This window comes from Lepus europaeus, chromosome 10 (genome assembly GCF_033115175.1).
Source record: "Lepus europaeus isolate LE1 chromosome 10, mLepTim1.pri, whole genome shotgun sequence".
NCBI classification, from domain to species: Eukaryota; Metazoa; Chordata; class Mammalia; order Lagomorpha; family Leporidae; genus Lepus; species Lepus europaeus.
In genome coordinates this window covers 111,605,268-111,620,336 of record NC_084836.1, presented here as the reverse complement: position 1 = coordinate 111,620,336, position 15,069 = coordinate 111,605,268, and the positions used below count along the sequence as shown (strand labels likewise).

The 15,069-nt window shown below is 44.8% G+C and overlaps 1 protein-coding gene across 1 annotated transcript in view; it reads right to left on the bottom strand.

Moving 5' to 3' along the window:
- Positions 1 to 316: 316 nt before the first annotated feature.
- STK4 (serine/threonine kinase 4) overlaps positions 317 to 15,069 on the bottom strand; it is a 101,873-nt gene continuing 87,120 nt past the window's right edge. Inside the window, exon 11 of the mRNA XM_062204258.1 lies at positions 317 to 4,235. Within this exon, the coding sequence (XP_062060242.1) occupies positions 4,077 to 4,235 (159 nt within the window). The 3' untranslated portion in view covers positions 317 to 4,076. The remainder of the gene's footprint in view (positions 4,236 to 15,069) is intronic.

Below are 15,069 nucleotides of genomic sequence, written 5' to 3'. Positions count from 1 at the left end.
TCCAGAAGAGCTTCCCGGGACACTCCCACGGAACTGTCACTCCCTCCTTTGTGTGTCCACAGACCACATACTCCCTCCTTCCGTAGTATTTCCAACGTTGTGCACTGCTGTGCTGGACTGACTCTCCAAACGCTCTACAAGCAGCGTGTCTGGGTCAGCTGCACATTCCCGACAACTAGCTCAGTGCCTGGACGAAGGAGGTGCCCAGCACAAGTTCACTACCTCTCCCCTGCTGGGGATCCTGGAGTAAACACACCACACAGTCAACGTCACAAAGTTCGCAACACCATCACCCAGGCGTATACAGAGGCTCTTATCTTTTAAGAGGGCGACAGTCTGTTGTCCAAAGGACAGTTTATTTAAAACAACGGGACAAAGTGCAAGAAAAAGGATGGAGAACAACAATTCTAAAATAAAAGCACGTAGGAAGCATCTCAAGTTTCAAAAAGGGGTTCAGGGTGGGGGCCAAGGGAGGAAGCTACATCTCACACATATACAAACTGCTGACCTCAAGTGATTATTTACATTCAACCTTAAAAATAGCATTTCAAGTCAGCACTTAAGCCAGTGTTACTTGTTTTCATTATAAAAAGTTAAAGCTACAAACTTCACATTTTCAAATTGTTCATCAGCAACAGCATGTAAGTTCCCACCCCACCCCCCACCCTAAGTTGGTCTGAGTACAAGCTGGTGGAAGAGATTTTTTTTCCTGCAAACACAAACAAGAACATGGATTCCAAAGCCAATTGATACAATCCTGTTGGAAACACAAACCTAATACTTAAGAAAGGATAGGGCAGGGTGAACGGCGTGGATTGGGAAGGACCAATTTCCCAGCAGATAAGGAGCTGCAATCTTTAAGAGGCAACGTGGTACGTTAGAAAGGACACTGGAATATGAATCAGAGAAGCCGGATTTGAATCTGGGCTTTGCCACATCCAGCAATGTGACCTTGAGCAACAAACTGTACTTCTCTGAGCCTGCTTTCTCATTTGAGAGCTGTTAAGTCTCTGTAAGAAAGATCTAAGCCTATTTAGATTATCTATTTCTTCTCGAGTGGGGTTTGGTGCTTTGTATTTTTCAAGGAGTTTGCCCGTTTTCATTTAATTTGTTGGATTTGTTAGCATCGACTTGTTCATGATACCCTATCACTAACTTTTAATTTCTGTAGGATCTATAGTAATGTCACTTCTCTCATTTCTGATATCGGAAAAAGCTACTGAGTTTTAAGTGGTGTTATGAATTTCTGGCATGTAGTAGGTGCTAAGTGAATATTTCCTGGATCAGAATCTAGTCTCACGAAATCAAAGCTATCATTCTTAAGTTACTTTAGATTACTGGTTCTATCTATCCATCTGTCCATCCACCCACCCACCCACCATCTTCCCCTCACCCCTAATTAGTCAAACACTCATCCATTCAATGGTTGGTTGGGGAAAAGGAGAAAGAAGAATAGACATGTGCTTCAAAATTACTAATGAGGGAGAAATGAAGATACTTTTAGAGAATATTCTGAAGGCTTCTGAAGACACAGCTAGGTACGGGTCATTGTTTTTCTAAAAGCAGAAAACAAGTGAGGGCCACAGTGTTCCCTGGAAGCTTGAGTTGCAAATACTCAAGCAATGACTAAGGCTCAGGGCTCAATGAAAACAAAGTAAAATATCTTAAATTTAGTTTTCAAGGGAAAAATGACTAGGGCTTGCTACTCTGCCTGTCACTAGAAGGCAAATATACCTTGCCAGGAAATTTATCTGATCCAAAACAAACTGACTTCTGGCCAAAGGGCTCTGTCCAGCTAGACTGATGATGAGCAATAGACTGTTTAGGTGCACACAAGCTTGAAACGAAACAAATTCCAGATCGGGGTTCATGGCCCAAGAATATTTATGGGGAAAAACTGAACTTCCTTTTACTTGGATCCAGCTGAGGGAGGAAATGGGCTTTCTCCTCCTGTCTGACCAAAGACAAAGTTCTCTGTTTAAAAAAGGAGGATGAGGCAGGGTTTTCCATAGCACAGCAACTGGCATGGGGGTATTTTTGCTCAATGCTTCTGCTTTAAAAACCCAATTGTTTGTCCGACTTGACTACTAATTCAGCTCTTTTCTAACCTGAAAATGTCACATAAAGTTATTTAGTCGCTTCATTTTAAACACACTTTTGATTTTCTTCTTCCTCTTAAATATGAGTATTGGACCTGGACAGTGATTCTACCACCTCGCAGCTCTAGTGCCGTGAGAAGACCCTTTCCCCCTAAACCCATTCCTTCATCTATGAAACAGAGGTAAAGCACTTAACTCACCGGTGATTGTGAAGTTGAGAGCCTGCCCTGTCCGCCAAGAGCAGGTGGTCAGCAGGTGCTGGCTGCCATTTATTATTCTAGCAACACAAACTGTCTTCTGTTTTGCATATCTGCCACACAGTTACTCCACTGACCAAGCCCTGAAGACCAACAACTGCTTCCTACATTTTTAAAAACTTGCTTTAGTTGCAAAAACAAACAAACAAAAACCAACAAAAACAAAACAAAACAACAAAACTAAACAGAATCTGACTACAGAAGAGGAACATTCTCTGGGTAGCAATCATGCAGTCAAATTAGTTTCCTCAGGTGTAACCCAGCCGTGGCTCCCCTAACTCAAGGAAGGAAGGAATACTAGAAGAAAATAAAAAGATACTTGTCTTTCCTAACTGTCTACTCTGCTGTGTGCCTCACCATCATGGAGCCTTGAGCCAAAGCTGCAGGAGGCTGGCTCCATGCTGTCTGGCAAAGTCCTTGGTCTACCTCAGGCCTCAGTGTCTTCCACGAGTGCTTGGCCAGGCAAGAACAACTTCTTGTGGACGAGCTCCCTGGGATACCCTAACTTAGAATTGACACATGTCAAAGGGCTGCTTGGCTACGTGGCCCAGGAGGGGAGCTCCAAGTTCTAGTCTCATTCTTACTCTGATTTGCCTCATGATTTTGAGTGCCTCATGTCACTTCCCTTCTCTAAGCCTCAGTTTTCCCATCTACACAACAAAGGACCAGACCACATGATCTCTACGGCCCCTCCCAGCTCAGGCACTCTACATGTCTGTGTTGAGCTTCCTGGAAAAGAAACCTTAGCCAGGTATCCAAACACCTTAATGGTACAAGAAAAAGAAGAGTCACATATGAACGTGAATCGGCAACAGCAATGCCCTCTACCCTGTCTATAAGCAATGCAGAGAAAAATGCCATGTGTGTGACTTTCACATGAACACACATGTAGAGCTTGGAAAACCTTTCCCTTCTGGAGGCTTAGCACAGCTGCAGGTTTGCTGAGAGCTCCTGGCAGGCCTGTCCCTTCGCTGGATCACGTCTCCTTGTAAGGCACTGGGAAGTATCTGTATTGTGACTTCAGGCAGTTTGGAGAGTGGAGATGGATGAGAGGTATTGAAATAGGATGGGCAAAGAGGATGCCAGGCCGCTTCTGGGGTTCAAAGAGCAAATACAAACCCTCAAAGCTTTCCCTGGGACACCACCAACAGCCCCAGAGGCCAGTGGCGACCATGCGAGGCTGAAAACTACACAAAGCCTTATTTTTAAAAGTAGTCCTACAAAGGGCGAGGCTGGCTCCTGGGATTCAGCCCCCAGGGGTCCTCTGCCCCCTTGTTCCACAGTACCATAATCTTACAGAAAAGAGGCAACTGTTCAAAACTGTACCTGTACAGTGATGCCACCACACTGAGTGGGGAATCTATTCATAATTTATATATATATGTGCATATTTATATATCTTTCAAAAGTCTTCCAGAAAGAACAATCGAAAGCTATTAGGAGAAGAAAACAAAAAGATTACGTAAAACTTTCCCAGCTATCACTCCACTAGGAGTCTCTGTTCCTGGGATGTAAAACTCTGAGTTAAAAGCGCCACCTTTTGAAATAACACAGCTGATCCACACAGATACACAACAAGATGGCACGCTGACTGGGGCAGCCCTTCCCACTGGCGCACGTTCCTGAGTTCACAGAGGTGCTGTGGAAAAAAAGAGAAGTGCTGGAGAACAAACGTGGAGGTGAGCGAGCCGAGTGACCCACGGCCTGGTCCCAGCCTAGCTCAGAAGTTTTGCTGCCGCCTCTTCTTAGCCTCAATGGCATCCAGGATTGGCTGCCGCTTGGACTGGTACTTCTGTCGGATCTCTTCAATCTCCTGCTCCATCATGGGGTCCAGGGCCAAGAGCCTCTTCTGAAGGTCCTCCACTGTCCAACTCTTAAGCTACGAGAGAAATGGAAAATCTGGTCACAACAAAGCCAGGCCAGCGGCAGGCCGGCAGAGAAGCCCAGCCTTCCCAGTGTCCAGAGTGAAAGGAGACGGGGGGGATACTGTGAGTGTGAGGTCATGGGGGTTGCACAGGGACAATTCAGCCCAATGAATGCCATATCATGAAGTTGTTCTGGGACAGTAGGTCCCTGTGAGAGAATTATGTACTGACCTCTGAATGTGCCCTGCCCATGAACTTAGTGAATAATACTTTCACTTCCTCTATCTTTTAAATATATACGTGTTAGGACGTTAAAATAACAATAACTTGCTGAATGCAACAGTGGTTGCCTCCTAATTCTTGTCCTTTCTGTGGGGGACCTGTCTACACAGTGTCTGTCCCCCTTTCTGGTCCTCTCGGTGAGGGACACATCTAGACACTGCCCACTCCTCTTTCTGGACGCACAGTGGTGAGCACTTATGCTGACTGAGGATGGACGCTCCCCACCCCTGTGTCTGGCACTGCTGTCCTGGCATCACTAACGCTGGGGGCTGCCCACAGTCCAAGCACCAGTCCAAGGACTTTACATGGAGCACTACAGAAGCCTCTTGGGAATATACACACAAACCTTGTTGTTGGGGTGTGGAAGGCAGGTAGCTGGGGAAGGCATGAAGTTTCTGAGATTAAGCTGCCATCATTCACAAGACAAAGGACTTGATCTATAAATGAATAATAATAGCTAGCACTTACACAGTGTTCTCCATATGCCAGACACGAAGTGCCTCACATAAACTGATTCACCTAACACCTGTAACAACTCTCCTATGAGTGCATTATCACCTGTACACACGAGCCAAGGAAGAGGGTGGCTCAGTAAGCTGCCAGGGTCTCCTGCCTAGTAAGAGGCAGAGCCAAGATTCAAACCCAGGCAGTGCGGCTCCAGAGTCCACATTTTTAACCAGTCTTGCAGAGAACAGACTAGCAAAATACAGGTCTTAGAACTAACTCAACCTATGATTAAAACTTGGCTCTGCCCCCTTGAGGCTCTCCAGGCCCTCTGCATCTACAGAAATGAGACAGTGATGCCTGGTAAGAATTAAATGAGGGCCGATGCTGTGGTGCAGTGGTAGTCCCGGCCTGCAGTGCTGGCATCTCATGTGGGTGCCAGTCCACGTCCCGGCTACTTCATTTCTGATCCAGCTCTCTACTATGGCCTGGGAAAGCAGCAGAGGATGGCCCAAGTCCTTGAGCCCCTGCACCCACATGGGAGACCTGGAGGAAGCTCCTGGCTCTTGGCTTCGTATTGGTTCAGCTCCAGCCATTCCAGCCATTTGGGGAGTGAACCACAGGATGGAAGACCTCTCTCTGTGTCTCGACCTCTCTCTGTAGCTCTTTTAAATAAATAAAAAATAAATGTTTTTTTAAAAAATGGCACTGTGGCATAGCGGGTAAAGCCACCACCTGCAGTTCCGGCATCCCATTTGGGTGCCAGTTCAAGTCCTGGGAAAGCAGCAGAGGATGGCTTGAGTCCTAGGGTCCCTGCACCTGCGTGGGAGACCTGGAAGAAGCCCCTGGCTCCTGGCTTTGGATCAGCGCAGCTCCATCCATTGTGGCCATTCAGCGAGTGAACTAGCTGATGGAAGGCCCCTCTCTGTCCCTCTCTCTGCTCTCTCTCTTTGCCTCTCTGTAACTCTGCCTTTCCAATAGATAAATAAATCTTAAAAAAAAAAAGAATTAAATGATATCCTGATTACGAAATGCTTAGCACAGTGCACGGTGCTTAAAGACAGCAGTGGATGTTACAACCTCTGCCTTTCACCAAAGCCCAGAAGTACAGCTGTGAGGCCAGTGGCTCTGCTGCTGAATGTGTACAGTGTTCATGGATTCCAGACCAGACCAGTCTTGGCTGGCAGGGGCAGGAATGAACGCTGACATTATCCACAGTAGGCGGTAACACTTTATTTTGTGTGCTCAAGAGGAGTTTAATAGGTACAGTGTTTCAAGAACTGAAAGGCTCACCCGAGTCTTACAAGAGAGCCGTTGTGTTCACATTTATAAGATCATTATCATCTCCCTCAGTTCTTCCTGAGGTCTCAACAGGAAAATGGTATGGGAGGTGGGGTGGCATAAACGAGTGTGAAGTGTCACGGCGGCCTCCCCGGACGTGGTTTGGTGACCTGTCACCACAGGAATGCTCCTGGCCTGCCTCAGGGAGGCTGTCTGGGCAGCAGGACAGCCTCACAGTTCAGGAGGAAAGGTCCTTTGTAACACGAGCATGGGAAGGCTTGAGAGGGCAGGGAATGCTGGAAAGCTGGTCTGAAAAAAACGCATCTTTTTTTCCACCCTGTGGTTTTGCACCACCTTGGAGGTTGGTGTTCTTGGCCCAGGATCAGCCCAAAGAGAGATGCCTGCCCTGTCTTTAGCTTCTTCAGCTCCTCTCCGAAGAGAGAACACCCCAAATGCAACGCTGAATGTCACCAGTAGCTCCTAAGTCTGTGCTGGCTTACTCTGAGCACGTAATTCTTCTCCTTGGGCCTCAGTTTTCTCTCCTAGGAAATAAATAATTCTAGTTCCTCCACCCCTGGGCTGTAATGAGGCTGAGATGAGATACTGGTGTGATGCTGTTAGCACAGAAATTCAGAGTATGTGTCTGGCAGACAGTACACATTCCACACGTGGTGGCTAGCAATGGATCGTAACCTGGCGGCAACAAGCACTCCTGCTTTAACGCAGCTGCCTTCAGACTAAGTATGGTTGCCCGCAGGCTTTGGGGACTTAAATTACACCTGACCTATTAGAACACAGCCAGCCAGGCCCCGCTGCTAACTGGGCCACACCATGCAGATATGGATTTTTCTGAAACACAAGCTCAGGCCACGGTTTTATGGTGCCAAGTGTAGCATTTCACCTTCCTGGTCCTTGGTGACATAAATAAATTTCAAGCGGATACCTTGCAGTATAAGAGCTGTAGTTCTATAGTTTTGCTACAACCGGTATACTGAAGGAGCCAATTCTCAAACCAGTCATGTAGTAGTTTCAGTGGTTTTCACTGGGTGAGAAGCGCCACCACCTAGTACCTCATCTATCCCCTAGGATTTAAATATCCTCTCTACACTGTGAGTCCTACACCTCTACCTCTGGCCCAGAATTCTCTGAATTCCAGTTCAAATACCCAGAGCAGACCCTACTGGATCAGATCCTCCTGGATGCCTCACCCCTGATTCTCACATGGAAATCCACCCTGACCGTTCCCTTCCCTTCCCACCCTCCTGCCCACTTCTAAGCCCTTTATTAGTCCTAGCAATCTTATCTCTGAAATACTGTAAACTCAAACTCAACCACGAATCTCTGCCTCCAACCCATCAGTCTGCCATCGGCATCTCACAGCACTAATAATTAAAACTAAAGAACGGAATCAGAACATATCACCATAGAAATCTTACTTAGAATAAAATTCACTTCACAGAAGGCTACAAAGACCCCATCTCCAGTCCTTGACTCCCCCCTACAACTCCTTTACCCACCACTCTCCCTTGTGGTCAGGACCCTCCGGCTTTGTATCCTCAAACAGGCCACACCTGTCCAGCCCCAGTGGCCCATGGAATTGATGGTCCCTCTCCCTGGAAGGCTCCAGCCTAGTTCTTCCTTCTCCTTTAGGTTTTGGCTCAGATGTCATCTCCTCAGAGGACTCAGGCTGCTTTTTCTGACCACGCTAAAGGTCGCCTGCCCTCCACCACTCTCTCAGCCCTTCATGCTTTTCCTTCAAAACAATCATGTACCTTGTCATTATTTTTCTTTTCTTTCACTTACTGCCTCTCTGACTAGGATTTAAGTTCTATAAGGGAATGACCCCATCTGTCTTGTCCACTATGCTGTTTAAAGAATGAATACATCACCCTTCATTTCTAGTCAAACGGTAATGAACATCTCAAACCGAAGGACTGAGCACTGTCACAGGCACCACGGCCCTTGGCCATGTGTGGAGAGGTCTCAGTCCAGGGTAAGAGGTGAGCTCCGTTCTCAAAATGCCTTTAAACTCAAAGGTGATACCCCTTCAACACTGTTTTGAAATCAAAGGAGATCTCTGCTCACTTAATTAAAATTGCTATGTTCTGTACTGGCTGATAAGAAGCAGGTCTCTAATGTTGAGCTGGCTGTCTCTATAGACATGCCTACGTAAATTTTGTTTTCAGTGCCCAAAGTATTTTTATTGCTATATTAACAATGAATTTTTTGGACATTTTTTAAGGGCCACAGAAAAATAGATTCAAAGAACAGATTAAAATGTTTGGTTTAAAGAATTTTCTACAACAAATTTCACACTTATGTATGAAAAGTTATAGAACCTTATATGAAAATGTCATGAATTATTTTCTAAATTATACTAAATGTATTCCCAGAGGGAATAAACTAAAGTATTTAAAATATATTAGAGGTGCCAGTGCTGTGGCGCAGCAGGTTAAAGCCCCAGCCTGCAGCACTAACATCCCATATGGGCACCGGTTCTGGTCCTGGCTACTCCTCTTATGATCCAGCTCTCTGCTATGGTCTGGGAAAGCAGCAGAAGATGGCCCAAGTGCCTGGACCCCTGCACCTTCGTAGGAGACCAAGAAGAAGCTCTGGGCTCCTGACTTGGGATCAGCTCAGCTCTGGCCATTGAGGTCATTTGGGGAGTGAACCAGTGGAATGGAAGACTTCTCTCTCTCTCTGTCTCTACCTCTCTCTGTAACTCTGTCTTTCAAATAAATAAAATAATTCTTAAAAAAAAAAAAAGATTAAGATTTAAGACCATCATAGATCTTTTAAACATGCATCTGTTTACAGAATTAACCATATACAAAATGCTTATTTCGTTTTGGACCACAAAGAAATGAGTTGGTATCAAGACTGCTCTTCCTATGTGGGTAAAAGAAATAGGTTCATTCACCCATCATGAAATTGTCCAAAGGTTTACTGAGATGAAGCTGCTGAAATGTGAAATACGTTCAGTGTATTTTTTCTTTCTTTCCAACAACATCCTAGGCAAGGCCTAAGGAGCCTGAAATTATAAAATACTTCGCTGGATTTTGGTTGTCTACACAGACTGCTAGGATAGAAATTAAGTTGCCTAAATCACCATATCAAATAACAAACCAGCCATAAAGGAGGCTGAAAAGCATTCAATGTTTCATATATGAATTTTTAAATCATTTAATTTCTATGGGGAAATACCACTCACAACATAATGTGCCAGAAATTGCCACAGGAGTGATATACTGATTGCAATAAGGTCACATGCAGCAGTGGCTTTGTGTTTTATAGCTATTTTTGTTTATAAGAACTAAATCCCTCCAGTCATGCTTATCACATGGTCTTAGACTAACAATGTAAATGAATGAGTAAAGAATACCATACAGTTCAGAGAAAATGTCCCATCATTTTGAATGTCTTTATCTGTGTGAAACATGAAATATAATACCAAACCCTGAAACATGCATGTCTAAATTTTTGCTTGTTGTCCAATTTCAGGCTGTCTGCAGTCACTTCCTATTTATATAATACCAAGGGGATTCGTCTGTAATTGTGGTTATATCAGCTGAGGTTGCAAAGGAGGTGGTAACTGAAGAGGTACCACTGATTCTGCCAATTGTCCTGAGTTTGATGGTGGTGGAGGAGCCACAGTGTTTGCAGTTTCTATAATTTCTCTATTGTAAAAGAAAAACTGATACTGTTGAATAAATATTTCAACAACAGATGATGAATCTTGGTGGTAGACAGAAACTCTTGATTTTCAAAATCAGGTCTCATCAAGGTTGGCCAAAACCAGATGGATACAATGCATACACAGTCTGCTGTCATTAGGTTGATTTTACTTTGCTGACTAATCCTGTTCAGATGTGTGATCACACATCTGAATACATCATAGTTTACAGGATAAAATTTCTGAACAGTTTCTTTCAGGGCATGATGACATTCTGCTTTATCCAAGAGTTTTGCTGTTTCCAATAGCTCTGGATGAAGAGCATATGGAACTAACGGATCTGGCAGGTCTGCAAAGAAAGCTTTAAGCGCTCCAGCTCCAGCACTTACTGTTACCTCCACTGATACTAGATTGACAATATGATCTTGATCAAACCTACATGAATTTTTTATTCAAACAAACAGAACCTCTACTGTAAGAAATACACTTTGGAAAGAATGAGGTAAGAGTAACAGTGACCTTCTCACTAAGACAATATGACTGCCCACTCCCGAGCAACAAGCTCACTGCTGGGGGCTGGAATATGACTGCCCTAACTCCCGAGTAACAAGCTCACTGTTGGAGGGTGGTTATGCTGAGAGAACAGACCAAGCACAGAGACTTCTGGAAAAGATCACATTTGAGAAGGAGAAACTAAATAAGCCTCTTCATCATGGTTATTTAGAATTTTTCAACCACTTGAAATCTCATCAACACATCAGACACATCAGTCTTGGGGAAGGAAAAGCAGACTGGCTCTGAGTCTGACCCAGCACTGACACTTTACGGTCACTCACTACTGCCTAGTAGACACCTACACCTCACTCACCATTACCTTTTACCCAATTCTATGATGTCTAATGTCTGTCAAGGATATCTGAGACGTGAGGGCAATAACACGTGTGCAGATGATACTGCTCTTGAAGAATGCAGCCTCTGGAGATGTGCTTTACCTTGAAACAGACTTTTGTTTTGACTACAAAATTCAGCCTCACTGTTTCCAGCAGGATATAATGCTGTCTTACTACTAGATTCAACACACATACACACACACACACGAGAAACATCAATTACTTCTGTATTTGCCACGTGCCAGGCACTGAACTAAGCATTTTACCTGCACTATTTCTCTTAATGCATTGTAAGGGAGGTATTACTATTATTATTCCCCGTTTACAGATGACGTCAGTGAGGTAAGAGCAGGAAAGCATTTGCCCAGGTAATACAATAAATGATTGGAAGAAATCTGAAAGATTTCTGGATATGCGGCTGTGTTACTGAACACTGTGAATGACCGAAAGAATTATGAATTTAGCTGACATTGTATTATATTAGATGGTCCTCACATTCAGAAACACCTCTGCCAGTGGTGACGGTGACTTCAAGCAAGTTACTTGACCTCTTGAGGTTTAGTTTCCTCATCTGCAAAATGGGTACACAGCCTACTTCGCTGTCTCTCCACGTTAAAACACCAAGTACCTGCTACGTGCACAGCATGCTGTTCGGGTGCAGTTACAGAACATGAGTCAAATCAACCAACTGTACTGGCAGCTATACCAGGCAACAGGGCAACATACCTGCCATGGAAGCTGCTAAGTAGAGGACCAAGAGCACTGACTTTGAGTCAGATGTACCTGGGTCCCATCAACATTCACTCCTTGGCTGGGTGCCCTTGGGCAAGTCAGCTAATATGTGCCCGTTTCTTCATTTTTCTATAGAGGACAACAGTATTTATTCTATCAGGGAAGCTTCTGTTAGAGGGATCAGAAACGTATAACACAATGTCTGGTGCACACCAGAACGAAAGTGGTTGAGTACAAGCTACCACTTTCTATCCTCTTTTGGAAAATGGAGGAAGCATTATAATATAAATAGCAGCTGCTGCCATTACAGGAGCACACACTATGGTGCAGGCCAAATGCTACATACGCAGAAGCTTCTCCACTGACCTCTGTGTGAGGAACCAAGTCAGATCAGTCTGGCTTATTTCCTCTGGGCCACGTCACAAGAACATCCTCGGACTCCTGGCCTCAATCTGAATACGGAAGACTGACAGGAACTTATTTCTTTTGAAACAGCCTTCGCAACTCTGAATCACATCATGTCAATGATTGCACAAGTGGCTTGGAGTCCAATTAAGAATCTCTGGTTCATGTTTTATCATGAGAATTCATAGGAATTACACTGACCAGCAGACGATCTGGAACCAGCAAGCTAAACTAAACACATGAGAAAGTTCGGCAGTGCTTCGTCCTGCCTCCACAACACTGCCCTCAGAGAACACACAGGTCTGGCTATGTCCACGGGACAGGGCTCAGACCTGTTTCAAAGTTCTGCTCCTTTGCTGACAGAAACTCTCATCTCAGAAGTCTACTGTGTGAATAGTGCCATGACATGTCCCTAAAAACCCATCCGAGAGACTAGCCAAAGCTTTTAGGGACAAGCTTTGATCCCATATTGTACTTGAACACTCACCAGTTCTGCCTCCAGTGTCCCAAATGAGATTTCTAAAACACAGCATCCTTCCTGGATGGGTGAGTCAGGCAGATCCTATCACAGGTGATGTTTATGGAGGCCAAGAATGAGGAAAGAACACACCTTTGGAATTTAGCAAGATGACAGGGAAGCTAGAAAGTCAAAGTCATTGACATGTCATTCCACACCTTCAACACCAGCCACTAGAAAGGCGGCAAAAGTCCAGTAGAGAAAATGTACAGAGTCAGACATTGATTTAGCTCCACCCTTTCATTACGTGAACCTGGCTCTAGGGATGGAGTCCGGTTTGGAAAGGGGTGAACTCTAGTAAGAGGAGATGCTTGGATGATGCAGTAAACCTTGTTGGATGAGGAAGAATACAGTCAAGCAGGAAAGGAAGGAGCAGATAGCAAGTCACAACTTGTGCGGATGAAGTAACCACTACACTACCAATTTCAAAAGGTCTTGTTCCTTAAATGCAACTCGTGAGATTTTTGAGAGATTTCTCTTGATTCAAATTACGATAGTACCAAATTATGCTTCCATCAGTATCTTATAAAATCTTCCTTTTAAAAAAACATTGATTGGGGCTGGCGCTGTGATGTAGCAGGTAAAGCTACCGCCTGTAGTGCCAGTATCCCATATGGACACTGGTTCGAGTCCTGGCTGCTCCACTTCCCTCCCAGCTCTCTGCTATAGCCTGGGAAGGCAGTACAAGCCTAAGTCCGGCCGGCGCCATAACTCACTAGGCTAATCCTCCGCCTGCGGCACCAGCACTCCGGGTTCTAGTGCCGGTCAGGGTGGCGGATTCTGTCCCGGTTGCTCCTCTTCCAGTCCAGCTCTCTGCTGTGGCCGGGGAGTGCAGTGGAGGATGGCCCAAGTGCTTGGGCCCTGCACCCACATGGGAGATCAGGAAAAGCACCTGGATCCTGGCTTCAGATTGGCACAGTGCGCCAGCCGCAGCGTGCCGACTGCAGCGACCATTGGGGGGTGAACCAACAGAAAAAGGAAAACCTTTCTCTCTGTCTCTGTCTCTCTCTCACTGTCCACTCTGCCTGTCAAAAAAAAAAAAAAAAAAAAAAAAAAAAAAAAAAAAAAAGATGGCCTAAGTCCTTGAGCTCTGACACCTGTGTGGGAGATCTGGAAGAAGCTCCTGGCTCCTGGCTTCAGATTGGCATAGCTCTGGCTGTTGCAGCCAACTGGGGAGTGAACCAGTGGATGGAAGACCTCTCTCTCTCTGCCTCTCCTTCTCTCTCTGTATAACTCTTTCAAGTTATAAGTATTATTAAGTAAATAAATCAATCTTTTTTTTAAATAGGCAGATTTAGAGATTTAGATTTTTTTTTTTTTAAGGCATATTTAGAGAGAGGGAGAGACAGAGATTTTCAATGTATCAGTTTATGCCCTAAATGGAGGCAACCACCAGGGCTGGGCCAGGCTGAAGCCACAAGTCTGGAATTCCACCATCCAGGTCTCCCACATGGGTGGCAGGGGCCCAAGCACTTGCTGCTTTCTCAGGCACATTAGCAGGGAGCTGGGTAGGAATTGGAGCAGCCAGGACTTCAACCAGCACTCATATGTGATGCCGGCATCACAGGCAGGAGCTTACCCCATGACACCACAAAGCTGGCCCCTATAAAAACTCCCTGATGCTTCTCCAACAAGGAGGAAAAGTAGCAAAACTATAACCAGTTAATGATGACTTCAAACTCATTTGGGGCTTATGATTACTTCAAAATCAACACAAGAAATTTCCCTGTTATCAGAATTCCAACCAAAGAAAACAAGACTACATGCATACAAAATATTTACAAAGACTGGACTGAAATACATACCGTAAGTATGGATAAAACAAAGAAATCTGGCTCCAAGATGACATAGCAATGTAACGATCAGAGCGCCGTCGTGGGTCTCTTGGGACTAAGATTGCGCTCAAACAACCGAAGAGCCCAAAGAGCCTCACACCGGAGGGGGCCCAGGAGACATCGTGTGTGCACGTGCATGTGTGTGTGTGTGTGTGTGTGAAGGATATGGTTTGATGAGTGGTAAACTCTAAAACACAACAAGTGAAAGACTTTTTTTTTTTGCCTTAAATTAACTATATTACTTGCGTACTGTTAGTTACTTTTTATTAATTGAAGATCATTTTTAAACTTACATGATAAAATGTTGAAGCGGTGCTTTTGCATGCTTAATATTTACTCCAACCCTGTTTTGGCAAGAACTTATTCGGAAAATCATAATGCACTTGTTTTTTGTTCCATGAATTTTATAATAGCCTTTTGCCAAACATAATGCGGCTTTGACTAAACCCAGATTTTCTTCCCCTGTCATCTTGACTCTGGCTCTGCACAGCAAGAATCCATAAGGAACTTTCAGGCCCCCAAATATAAAAGAATGCACCCCTGCTGTGGTTTGCCCCCCAACCCCAAAACTCATCTTGAAATTTAATTGTCATTATAATAGTATGGAGAGATGGGACCTTTAAGAGGCCATTAGGATGTGAGAGCACCAACCTCAAGAATGGGTTAATTATCTCAGCAAAGGTTCCCAGTGAACAGGGCGATCTGGGCCCTAATCTCCCTCCCTCCCATCCTCTCCCCTCCACACTGCCCTTCGGCTATATTACGATGCAGCAGGAAGGTCCTTGGAAG